At 45.5% G+C, this 13,839-nt stretch overlaps 1 protein-coding gene across 1 annotated transcript; it reads left to right on the top strand.

The window, feature by feature from the left end:
* The first annotated feature begins 7,673 nt into the window (after window positions 1-7,673).
* Window positions 7,674-9,855, top strand: LOC129733139 (uncharacterized). The gene is made up of 3 exons (XM_055694749.1): window positions 7,674-8,008; window positions 8,068-9,215; window positions 9,845-9,855. Exons 1-3 carry the CDS (start codon window positions 7,674-7,676, stop codon window positions 9,853-9,855), a joined length of 1,494 nt encoding a protein of 497 aa, XP_055550724.1.
* The last annotated feature ends 3,984 nt before the right edge of the window (window positions 9,856-13,839 follow it).

Genomic DNA, 13,839 nt, shown 5'->3' with positions numbered 1-13,839 from the left:
TCAAGGAACTGGATACACGCAATGCTCTCTAGCAGAGTGATCACAGCAACCTTGGGAGATTCGTCTGTAACAATGTCAGTGATCAAGGGGTGTCCGCAAGGAGGAGTTCTCTCGCCCTTGTTATGGTCACTAGTTGTCGACGCACTTCTCAACAAGCTTTCACAGCTTGGTTACGAGGTCATTGGATACGCCGATGACATCGTCCTCATCGTCAGAGGTAAAGATGACGCAACTCTGTCGAGCCGAATGCAAACGGCTCTGAATACCACCATGTCATGGTGTTTACAGGAGGGTCTAAACATAAACCCCTTAAAAACAGTCCTAATTCCATTCAGCAGACGAAGGACGATCTCCATCACTCCTCCAATACTGAGTGGAGTTAGACTGGGCTTCAGCAATGAAGTCAAATATCTCGGAATTATTCTGGACAAGAAACTGAACTGGTCTGCACAACTGGATCATGCCGCTAAGAAAGCGATCTCAGCGATCTGGGCCTGCAGAACTCTCTTCGGTAAGACCTGGGGACTGAAACCAGACTTGGCACTCTGGTCTTACAAGACCATTGCCCGACCAAGAATCACCTATGCTGCCCTAGTGTGGTGGCCTAAGGTGAACGAAATGACTGCGCAAGCCAAACTCAAAAAAGTTCAAAGACTTGCATGTCTTTCGGTTACCAGCGCTATGCGAACAACTCCAACTGCAGCCATGGAAGCTATGCTTTGCCTACTACCTCTACATCTTCATGTGAAAAAGGAAGCAGAGCTTGGCGCTCTAAGGTTGCAAAGGAGGAAAACCATACTTGAAGGGGACCAAATCGGCCACCTTCGCATACTTAGGGAGTTCAAACTAACTCCGCTATTAACCACAGTCTCCGACTGGATGGACGTTAGGTCCAACATGGATATTCCATATAGAGTGATTGAAACAAACCGCTCTATGTGGAACAATGGAGGGCCTAATCTTCCACCTGGCATCGTCAATTTTTATACGGACGGCTCGAAAATGGGATCCCTAACGGGATCTGGTATATACGGACCCGGTATCAGGGAAACGTTTTCCCTGGGAAAATGGCCCACCGTTTTTCAAGCAGAGGTATATGCCATATATATCTGCGCAAAAATATGTCTGCAACGCAACTACAGACATGCGAAAATCGGTATATTCTCGGACAGTCAAGCAGCACTACTAGCACTTAAGTCCGTCAAATGCGCTTCCAAACTTGTTTGGGAATGCATTGAAACTCTACGGGAACTTTCCCGACAGAATTCAGTTTTTCTGTTTTGGGTGCCCGGACACTGCGGAGTCGAAGGTAATGAACACGCTGACTACCTAGCAAGACAGGGATCAGCTCAGCGGTTTATTGGTCCCGAGCCGTTTCTGGGTACGTCCATTTCCGCTATCAAAAGCGAACTCTTAACTTGGGAAAGGCTAGAAATAGTATCCCAATGGCAACAGGCACAGGGTTGTAGACAAGGCAAACAGTTTATCTATCCGAACCCTGGAACCGCCAGAAAGCTACTTAGTCTAAATCGTAGTGACCTACGGATAATCACGGGACTCCTCACCGGACACTGTCCCGCTTTTTATCATTTAAAGAAAATCGGCGTAGTGTTGAACGACACCTGCCGATTCTGCAAATCGGAACCAGAGAGTTCAGAGCATTTGCTTTGCTCTTGCGAAGCTCTTGCTTCCTCTAGGTACAACTTCTTAGGAAGTTATCTTTTAACTCCATACCAAGCATGGAGCTCCAATCCCAAGCAGGTCATTAGTTTCATCAACTATGTTGTACCTAATTGGGGTACAGGTTTACAACAAAACAGTTCTACTCCATCAATGAGTACGAACAATCCGTAACCTGTGCACAGCAATCGGGGCCCGCCACAAAAGACAATCAGCAAGAATGTCGCAGTGGCATTTCAGTACCCAGTGCCCTTCAGGCATACAGAGGAAGAATCACAAAACGAAACGTATTGTCAGAGGTGCAAAAAATTTTCGATCCTCTAGGGATTACAAGTCCGATCGTTCTACATGGCAAATTAACAAAGCAAGACATTTGGTCGGTAAAGCTAGAATGGGATCAAGAACTTCCAGAACAAATTAAGAATCAATGGAAATGGTTCTGTAAGCAGGTGGAAGAAATTAACAAAATCTCTATTCCTAGATACGTACACAGCAAAGGTTGCTTGGTAGAACTTCACGGATTCGCAGACGCAGCCAAACGTGCTTATGGTGCGGTTATTTACGTAAGAACGGCCAATGAAGAAGGTATCAATGTCAGGCTGTTGTGCTCAAAATCCCGAATCGCACCAAGCAGTAAAAAGACGAACACAGAAGACACAACCATCCCACGCATGGAGCTACGAGCGGCAACTTTGCTGGTAGAACACATGGCTAAAGCCAAGGAAGCACTTGCGATCGAAGTACACGGGATCTATTACTGGACTATTTCGATGGTCACATTAGATTGGATCTCCAACCCGACAAAGAAAAGACCAACCTTCATCAGCAATCGCGTTAGGAAGATAAATGATATGTCACCAATCGAAAACTGGAATCACGTCGGGTCAAAGGGGAACCCAGCAGATCTTATATCCCGGGGAACGTCTACACAAAAGCTAGCGGAGAGCACGATTTGGTGAAAGGGCCCTGCATTCCTCGAAGGACGCGATCGCACGTGGACTCAAAGGCCATCAAGAGTCATGATCACACAAGAGCAACAACAAGTAGACTCTCGTTGCGAAGTAAACTACTCATTACTGGATCGTTATTCGAAATTAGAAAAGTTGCAGAGAGTTGTAGCATACTGTCTGCGTTTCAAACGAAACTGTCACATACAGCAAATTGAAAGAGAAACAGGGCCACTTACGTTGAAGGAGCTAGATGATGCTCAGTTGTGCATTGTTCGAATGGCACAAACTATATACTTTGCAACCGAGATTCAACTGTTAAAGAAAAATAAATCGTTGCCCAGTTCTAGCACCCTCATAACTCTTCAACCATTCTTAGATGATCGTCAGGTTCTTCGCGTCGGAGGACGCATTCAGGCGGCCGGTGTGGAATTTAACCAGCAGCACCCAATTATTTTGTCATCGAAACGCAAGTTAGCATATTTGTTGGCCGTTTATTATCATTTGGAAAATCTACATGTAGGAGCACAAGGTCTACTTTATGCGATGAGATTGAAATATTGGCCTATTCACGGTCGCAATTAACCTCGTAGAGTGGTACACGAATGTTTAAAATGCTACCGCAACAATCCAAAACCGCTTAATCAAGTTATGGGACAACTTCCTAGTGAACGAGTGAATCCAGGCAGACCATTTCAAACATGTGGGATTGACTTTGGTGGACCATTCAACGCCAAGGAAGTATTTGTGCGGACTCAAAAAACACACAGGGTATACTTTGCACTATTTATTTGCCTAAGAACTCGAGCAGTTCATATAGAACTAGTAACAGGGCTATCAACATCCGATTTCATAGCAGCTTTAAGAAGGTTTGCTGGTCAAAGGGGTTGGAGTAGAACTATCTATTGCGACAACGCTACTAATTTTGTGGGCTCCAGAAACGAGATTAAGACATTAAATGAGAATTTCAATTACAAGGTCGCGCCAGACATCCAGGAGTTTTGCAAGGGAAAAGGAGTCGAGTGGAAATTTATACCTCCTCGATCACCTGCTTTTGGCGGAATATGGGAAGCAGGAGTCAAAGGTGTTAAGCATCATATGCGTAGGGTACTTGGTTCTACAATACCCACATATGAGGAAATATTGACTTTATTCAAACAAATAGAGGGTTGTTTGAACTCAAGACCAATTTCACCCATGTCATCTGATCCCAGCGACCCAAACCCCTTAACACCTATAATTGGAGGGCCAATAAATGCTATGCCAGATAGGGACTATTTCCAATACTATTCAAATCGGTTAACGAGATATGAACAAATACAGAAAAACTTACATGTGTTTTGGGAACGATGGAGACTTGAGTATCTGAACAACCTGCAACAAAGCTCAAAAAAAATGTCTCGTAAGGAACCCGATCTGCTAATCGGTCAGTTGTGCCTAATCAAAGAGGATAACTTACCGCCGTGTACATGGATCACAGGACGTGTAATTCAAGTTCACCCAGGACCGGATGGACGTGTCAGGGTGGCACCACTTTTGACTTCAAGAGGTGAAATCAACAGATCGCTTGCAAAGTTATGTTTATTACCCTTTGAAGGAAACACTGGTGTAGGGGCGGGAGTATGTTGAGGATTGAATAAACAGTCAAATAAATTGAACGTATGCATTCCTTTTGGTGTATAAGCGAGTATCACAACTGTGCGAACTGTTATATTGGCACACATCTAGTACGTGAGTATCTACATACTGTCAGATGGTTTTGCTATCCAATCTTTCGCTTTTTTCGCAACCTTCAAACGAAGCAGTCGCATAGCAGAGACAGTAACACACAGTATCCTTCCAGCTTTAGCCACTTTCTGAATACTGGGTTCACCGTAGAGGCGCGCAAGCTCGTGGTTCATCCTACGCCTCCACACTCCGTTCTCCTGCACACCGCCAAAGATGGTTCTTAGCACCCGACGTTCAAAAACTCCGAGTGCTCGCAAGTCCTCCTCGAGCATTGTCCACGTCTCATGCCCGTAGAGAACGACCGGTCTTATTAGCGTTTTGTACAGGATACACTTGGTGTGAAGACTCAGATTATGCGACCGTAGTTTTTTATGGAGCCCATAGTGAGCACGACTTCCACTGATAATACGTCTCCTCATCTCCCGGCTGGTATCGTTATTCTCAGTTACCAGAGAGCCGAGGTGCACAAACTCCTCGACCACCTCGAACTCATCCCCGTCGATTGTTACCGTATTGCCTAGGCGTGCCCTGTCGTGCTCGGACCCACCTGCAAGCATATACTTAGTTTTTAACGTATTAATCTTCAGTCCGATCCTATTTGCTTCACGTTTCAGTCGGGTATACTGGTCTGCCACCGTCTCAAATTTTCTGCCGACAATATCCACGTCATCCGCAAAGCAAACAAATTGACCCGATCCGTTGAAAATCGTGCCCCGCATGTCAAACCCCGCTCGTCTCATAACACCCTCTAGCGCGACGTTAAACAATAAGCAGGAGAGACCATCACCTTGTCGGAGCCCCTGTGAGACTCGAATGGGTCCGACGTTCCACCCGAAATTCTCACACAACACTTCACATCCTCCATCGTAGCCTTAATCAGTCTTGTCAGCTTCCCCGGGAAGCCGTTTTCGTCTAGAATTTTCCATAGCTCTTGTCGGTTTATTGAATCGTATGCGGCTTTAAAATCGACGAAAAGATGGTGTGTGGGGACTCTAAACTCACGGCACTTTTGGAGGATCTGCCGCAGTGTAAAGATTTGGTCAGTTGTAGACCGTCCTTCCATGAAGCCGGCCTGATAGCTTCCTACAAACCTGCTGGCTAATGGTGACCTGGGAAAACACTTTGTAGGCGGCATTCAGGACTGTGATCGCTGGATAGTTCTCGCAGTCTAGTTTGTCGCCCTTTTTGTATATGGGGCAGATAACCCCTTCTTTCCACTCCTCCGGTAGCTGTTCTGTTTCCCAGATCTCGACGATCAGCCGATGCAGCGAGCTAGCCATTTTGTCGGGGCCCATCTTAATAAGCTCAGCTCCGATGCCGTCTTTTCCGGCCGCTTTGTTGTTCTTAACTTCGCTTATTGTGGGGGGTGGCACATCTTCGTCGTTCGTTGCACCGACCACGTCTTCTCCGCTCCTGTTGTGGTCTCCTGCTTGCACGCCATTCAGGTGTTCACCGTAGTGCTGCTTCCACCTTTCGATCACCTCACGATCATCCGTCAAAATGCCTCCATTCTTATCCCTACACATTTCGGCTCGTGGGACAAAGCCTCTGCGGGATCCGTTGAGTTTTTGGTAGAACTTTCGTGTTTCGTGTGTGCGGTGCAGCTGCTCGAGTTCTTCACATTCCTCCTCTTCCTGGCGAAGCTTTTTTTCCTTGAAGAGTTGGACTTGCTGCCTCCGTTTCAGTCTATATCGCTCCACATTCTGACGGGTGGCTCTACGCAGCATTGTTGCCCGCGCTGCGTTCTTCTCGTTCAAAATCTGCCGACATTCTTCGTCAAACCACTCGTTACGTCGATTCGGTTGCACGTGTCCCAGGACTTCCTCCGCAGCACTGCTGATAGCTGTTTTCAAGGCATTCCAGCGATCCCCTAGAGGGGCTTCTTCAAGCTCTCCCTCTTCTGGCAGTGCAGCTTCGAGCGATGACGCGTACTGTGTTGCGATGTCGTGTTGCTTCAGTCGCGCGAGATTATACCGTGGCGGGCGACGGTACCGTATGTTATTCACAACGGACAGTTTTTGGCGTATCTTAACCATCACTAGGTAGTGATCCGAATCGATGTTAGCGCCTCGATGTGATTTGACATCGATAATGTCCGAGAAGTGCCGACCATCTATCAAAACGTGGTCGATTTGTGTTTCTGTTCTATTCGGTGATCTCCAGGTGAGTCTATGGTGGAGGCTATGCTGAAAAAAGGTGCTACGTATGGCCATGTTCTTGGAGGTGGCGAAGTCGATTAGTCTGAGGCCATTTTCATTCGTCAGCTGGTGTGCACTGAATCGTCCAATCACCGGTCTGTACTCCTCCTCCTGGTCAACCTGAGCGTTGTAATCACCGATGATGATCTCGACATCATGTTTTGGGCAGCGGTCATATTCACTCTCCAACTGCGCGTAGAATTCGTCCTTGTCGTCATCGGTACTTCCGAGGTGTGGGCTATGCACGTTGATAATACTAATGTTGATGAAACGGCCTTTGATCCTCAACCTGCACATTCTAAGGCTGATTGGCCACCACCCGATCACCCGCTTCTGCATCTCTCCCATCACTTTAAAAGCTGTTTCCAGCTCATGTGTGCTTCCACAACTCTGGTAGATGGTGTGACCATCCCCGTACGTACGCACCATCGTCCCCTTCCAGCATACCTCCTGCAGCGCTACGATATTGAACTCTCTACCTTCCCCGCTACCTAGCCCCGTACCAAGGGTACCGGGAATACGGGTAAAAGCTTACCCAGATGCCGCTAGCGGTCCCTACGTTGTTTACTTCCGGCCCATAAAAAAACCTTTGAATATAATTCAAATAGGCAAAGACCTGGCAAAACAGTTTTCGGCCGTAACCGAGATTACGAAGGTGAGGCCGAACAAACTGCGAGTTGTCGTGAGTAGCTTGAAGCAAGCAAACGAAATTGCTAGCTACGAGCTCTTTACAAGGGAGTACCGCGTGTACATCCCTGCCAATGAAATTTCATGTTTTATCTTAGGTCACATCAAACATTCCATTGAACCCTCTGCAACAGTTGGAGACGCCCAAGGAGATTATGCTCGCTGATCCACAGTTCAATATACCCAGTGGTGTGGATCTTATAATTGGAGCAGAACTTTCTACGATTTACTGTGTGAGGGAAGGCAACGGCTAGGAGAGCATGGTCCTACAATCCAAAATACGTTACTCGGTTGGATAGTGTCAGGAGTAGTTGTCGGAGAATCCACCATTTTACCGCGGGTAGTGCTGGTTGCAGAGACAGAACCACTTATTGATATTCAAGAGCAGTTAAACAAGTTTTGGGAGTTAGAGTCATGTTATGTCAAAAGTACAATGTCGATAGAGGAGAGTGCATGCGAGAAGCACTTCAGCGACACGACGATCCAAGAGAAGGATGGCAGATTTGTCGTCAGTCTACCAAAGAAGGAGTCAGTAATTTGCAAACTTGGTGAATCGAAAGCGACCGCGTTAAAACGATTTTTGGGCATCGAAAGTCGTCTGATGGCAAATGAAACCCTAAGGCTCCTCTATACGGAATTCATTCATGAATACATGCTTATGGGCCATATGGTAGAAACAAATGATTATGAAGCTGAAGGGCGAACATATTACATGCCGCATCATGCTGTCATCAAGCCTGACAGTACCACAACGAAACTTCGCGTTGTGTTCGACGCATCATGCGCAACATCCACTGGAATTTCTCTCAATAACGCATTGATGGTAGGCCCTGTCGTTCAGGAGGATCTCCTCACGATTATACTTCGTTTTCGCTGCCACATGATCGCCGTAGTGGCCGACGTCGCAAAGATGTGCAAAGAATCCTTTGGCGAGATTCTCCTAGCGATCCTGTCAAGAGTTATAAACTCACCACGGTGACGTACGGGACAGCATCTGCCCCATATCTGGCGACGAAATGCTTGCAAACCCTGGCAAAGCAAGGATGCCAGAGCTACCCCATCGGAGCGAGAGCAGTAGATAAAGACTTTTATGTCGACGACATGCTATCGGGGGCAGATTCAATTGAGCAAGCACGCGAGCTGGTGTCACAAACAAGCCAGCTTTTGAAATCAGCAGGTTTTATGCTGCGGAAATGGCGAACTAACAAAAAAGAGGTGCTAAAAGATCTGCCGCCCCACCTGTGCGATGAAGAGGGTACCAAAGAACTGGATTCCTCGAGTGCGGCAGTGAAAACTCTTGGTTTACTGTGGAATTCGTACAGCGACAATTTTCGATTCAATGTACCAAAATGGAATAGCAGTGCTATCGTCACGAAGAGAGTCGTCCTGTCTGATGCCGCTCGCATATTCGACCCGCTAGGCTTGGTAAGTCCTGTCGTTATCCTAGCGAAGGTATTTTTACAAGATTTGTGGAAGGAAAAGATTGAGTGGGATATGCCATTACCTGAAGAGTTCGAAGCATATTGGTTGGAGTTTCGGAGAAATATGATGAGCCTTGATACCATCACTGTACCGCGTTGGATTGGTGCCAGCTCAAAATGTATAGAAGTGGAGTTGCATGGGTTCTGCGATGCCTCCGAGAAGGCATACGGAGCCTGCATTTACCTGAGAAGTGTATGGGATGATGATACCGTAGCCGTACGTCTGCTAACGTCTAAATCCAAAGTTTCACCGTTGGAAGATTTAAAGAGGAAGAAGAAGAAACAGTCTATTTCACGCTTAGAGCTGTCGTCTGCGATGCTATTGAGTCACCTGTATGAAGAGGTCAGAAGCACCATCTCCTTTGGTTCCAAGGTTACGTTCTGGACCGACTCCATGATCGTTAAGTGCTGGCTAGCTTCGACTCCATCTCGCTGGCAGCCGTTCGTAGCTAACAGGGTCTCTGACATCCAACATCACACGAAAGGCAGTACAGGTCGGACTCGATTATATACAGACTCGATTATATATTGACTCGATTATATATGATTCGATTATATACAAAATTGTATATAATCGAATCATAAAAAAATTAATTTTTTTTTTCAATTTTAAGTATAACTTACCTAAAGCAGCAATGTCGTATAGGGATCGTCCAAAAATACGTAACGCTTGGGGGAGGTAGAGATCTGACGAAACGTCGCAACCAATACTTAAAATTTTGAAGATCTATACAAAGAGCGTTACCTAGAGGAAAGAGGGGGTCGAAAATAGTTTTTATTTACGGTACGTAATTAATGGACGTTCCTTTCAGTCCAATATGACGTAACGCAACATTTTTTGACCCAAAACGTTGGTTTTTGAGCCATAATCTTTCAAGTAAAGTAAAGCTGATCTAAAACAGAAATATCGCGAGGGAACGTTTACAAATTATGTAACGCTCAGGAAACGGGAAATAGTGTTGGGTTGGCAAAGTGTTGCAACACATACGGAAAATTTAAACAAAAAGCATGGCAAAGGGGGAAAGGAGATCAACAATAATTATTCTTGCGTTACGTTATAAATAAGCGCTTCCTTATTGATTCATAAAAGTCCGTTCTTTGTCTTTTTTCAAATGATACACAGTATTTTTTTAAATGATACACAGCTGCTTCAGCGATGTTGTATTTTTGTTGTACGTCACGAACCGACAGAAAAAAAAACGTTTCTTCGTTTCCTGGCTTTTACGTAAGCACTTGCCATTTTTTGTTCTGAATTGCTTGAAAACGCAGCACAACAATATCACAACTAAAAGAGTAAACAAAAACAATACACACTGATCAAAATTTTTCTTAAGGTTTGCTGCAATCAGCCATGTTTAAAACACGCACTACGGAGAAAATATTTAAAACACTACACGGCGTGTATTGCAACTTGCACTGCGTAATGTGTAAGAACGACCGTAAACGCCGTGTAGTGTTTCTATGCAAAAGTGGCACCCGTGCAGCACGGTGTAGTGTTCTTGCCATGGCTGACTGCAATAACATAAAGAGTAACTACGAAACCTATACATACATCATACGAAATCTATACATACATGGTCTGTGGACCAGTCCACATAAGCACTGAGGAAGACTGTACGTCACAGTCGAATTTCAATATTTATTTTCAAAAAATTTAGTAGAGTATAACGGAAACCGATAACTATTTCTTTAATTGACTTTAAGGGGGTTAGTCACAAAAATCCTACTTATTTATTCAAAAACAACAAAATATTTATGCAAAATAAACAAAAAAAAAATATTTTTTTTCTGATTCGATTATATAGAGGATTCGATTATATACAGTGAAAATTTTTCGAAGACTGTATATAATCGAGTCCGACCTGTAGTTGGAATCACGTGGCAGGAGTAGAGAATCCTGCGGATATAGTGTCACGGGGAATGTCACCTGCACAGCTAAATTATTCAACTTTATGGTGGTGTGGACCTACATGGCTACGACAGGACAAAGGGACTTGGCCACATACTAGCCAAGAGTCGAAGGAGGATGAACGGGCTGCTCGTCAAGAGGAGAAGGCTTCGATAGTTTTGGCAACACACGTTGTAACTAACAGTGAGATTTTCTCATTACGCTCATCGTTATTGTCACTGGTTCGGTTGGTTGCGTTACTGCGACGATTTGCCCACAACGCTAGAAAGGCCAACCGTGCGAATCGCAAGCTTGGGTTTATAACATATGCTGAGTCAGAAGAAGCCTTGATGCTTCTGGTTAGGCTGTCACAACACGAATGTTTTCCTACGGAACTTGCAGCCCTGTCCAAAGGAAACCAGGTTGCAGAATCATCTAGACTGGTAGGAAAAAATCCTAAGCTTATCAACGGCGTAATGCACATTGGCGGCCGGCTAAAGCACGCAGAAACATCCGTCGGTAGAAAACATCCCATTATTCTTGATGATCGACACCCGCTTACTGTTCTGATTTTACATCATTATCACCACAAGTATTATCACGCAGGCCAACAGCTGCTAATTTCTTGCGTTCGTGAGCGATTTTTGCCATTAAACATTCGGAGAGCTGCAAGAAGAATTATATACCAATGCGTGCCTTGTTTCCGGAGTAAACCAAAGGTGCAGGATCAACTGATGGCAGACCTACCCGAAGAAAGAGTAAATCCAGCTCCACTGTTCCACAAAGTTGGTTTGGATTACTGTGGCCCATTTTATATGTTGTACCCGGGTCGAAAGAATCGACCGATAAAGTGCTTCGTCGCTGTTTTCGTATGTTTGGTGACAAAAGCGGTTCACCTGGAAGTGGTTGCTGATCTCACAACCCAGGCATTCCTGGCCGCTTTACGAAGATTCGTGGCCCGCAGATCGAAACCTATTCTCATCATGTGTGAAGAGAGCTTGACGAGCTGGCCAAATTATTTTGTGCGCAGCAGTTTCAGGAAGCAGTGATTAAAGAAGCAAACAACGATAGTATTGAATTCAAATTCATTCCCGCCAGATCCCCTAACTTTGGTGGGTAGTGGGAGGCGGCGGTTAAGTAGTTTAAAACGCATTTCAAGAAGACAATCGGTACTCGAAATCTGACGTATGACGAATTTGTGACGGTTTTGGTTCAAATTGAGGCCTGTTTGAACTCACGTCCCTTGACTCCGTTAAGCAGCGACCCAAATGATCTAGCAGTGCTGACACCAGGCCACTTCCTAGTCCAGCGACCACTAATCAGTATAGCTGAACCAAACTTAGAAGAGATACCAGAGAACAGATTATCACTGTGGCAGAGAAGTCAAAGCTTTGTGCAAACGATTTGGAAAAAATGGTCAACACAGTACCTTTCAGATCTGCACAACCGCACAAAGTGGACCAGACGCAGAGACAACTTACGCATAGGTACGATGGTATTATTGAAGGAGGAAAACTTACCACCGTTGCGGTGGATGTTGGGCAGAGTCACTCAGGTGCATACAGGCAGCGATGGGTGCGTTAGAGTAGCTACTGTGAAAACGAAAGATGGAGTGTATCAGAGAGGCATTTCCAAAATTTGCGTCTTGCCAATACGAGACAATCAACCACTCGCTGAGAGTGACCACTAGCTTCTTCTCATCGAACAAGGCGTTTCGGACGCCTGCGGGGGTTGGAAAAGACCCCCGCACCCCAGTTAAGTCTTTATGTATTTTTATTTGTTCAAAAAGTAATATGATTTCTTTTTTGTCAGCATGGTTGCCCATTGCTCACTGGACCGCTGTCCAATAATGCTGTTGCCTGCCATTCTAAGGTCCGTATCGCATCCTCCAGAAACGTCAATCCATGGTTCACATATTCGTTGCCCATAGCTTTAAGCTATTTCTGGTCTAGTGCAGCATGTTGCGCTCTAGACTCGGCGCATGTTGCGCCGTGGAGACTGCCTGTCTCCACATGATAATAAAAAAATTATTGCACTCTCGTTTGAATCGTCAGGTCAGCAATGCCTTTGTGGCACGATTAGTCCCCAGAAGAATTAAAGTCAACAGCAAGTCGAAGGATGGATTTGTTCGGCGGTCGTCTGAACGCATTGGCCAGCGTTACGATGACTCCCTCAGAAAGTATCAGCAGTCAGTCAGCTATCGAACAGAAACCAGTTTGTTCGCTCATCCAGCACATCATCAGCCCACGAGAGTTCCAGTAACTGTCCAAGAAGTCCCCAGTGATAAGAAGATATCCGAAAGCATACCTCGGCCTATCAGCATCGGTGCTGAAGGCACCCGCGGAGGTCGCGAAGGCCTCCGCTCCAGGGAAGTCCTGTAAAGATTCATCATTTCTGATTAAAAGCACCCTCTCATCTTTTCAGTCCCGTTACGTCGATCGGTGGTGAGTCCACTGAGGAAATACGATGATATGCGTCCATCGTTCGAGGAAGCAGAATAGCAGCCAACAGCATACAGTCTATTCGTCCATGGCAGAGGCAGCGTACAGCATACGTCAATCCATAAGCAGCAGGCATCCCCGCAGCAGCAGAGTTCCAGCCAGAAGCAGCAAACACCATACAGTCCACATATAGTAAAATCTCACAAGAAAGCGGCAACCAAACACTATTTTTCGGCGGTGTGAACACTGATTGCCAGCAGTAGCAAAAAGCGAATATTTTAAGTCGAAAGCTCCATATTATATTTTTACGTATCGTTCTAATGTCATATGTTATCATACAGTAGTTACCAGTAGTAGAGTAGAAATAGGAGATGTGATAGCACTATCATCTAAACTGAGAAAAATGTTTTGAAAATACTTTCAAGGCGGCCAGGATGTTGTGAAACAGAGACAGAGTTCGATAACGCTATTGATTGGTGCTACCAGGCACTGATCCCACACGCACACGATCGCACCAACGATCATATAATATCGATTAGATCGATTCTTATCGACACCCGGTAGCATCCATAGAATCGCATCTCAGCCTGAGTAGAACGATAAAATGTGATAGATATCAGTCTCGAATAAACCTTTATATGAAACGGTTGTGACGCCTTAGATCTCTCCACGTCCGAATAAAGGCTGGGTGCCTCCCAGAGTCCCAGCACTGTAACCGTGCAAGTTTTTTGTTCCAGTATATAGCACCGAAAATCCCGACAGTGTGGCCGCTCTGATCCGGCCCAAGTT

The sequence above is a fragment of the Wyeomyia smithii genome, chromosome 3 (genome assembly GCF_029784165.1).
Source record: "Wyeomyia smithii strain HCP4-BCI-WySm-NY-G18 chromosome 3, ASM2978416v1, whole genome shotgun sequence".
NCBI classification, from domain to species: Eukaryota; Metazoa; Arthropoda; class Insecta; order Diptera; family Culicidae; genus Wyeomyia; species Wyeomyia smithii.
Note: the sequence above shows the minus strand (reverse complement) of the source record. Positions and strands in the feature narration are given on the sequence as shown.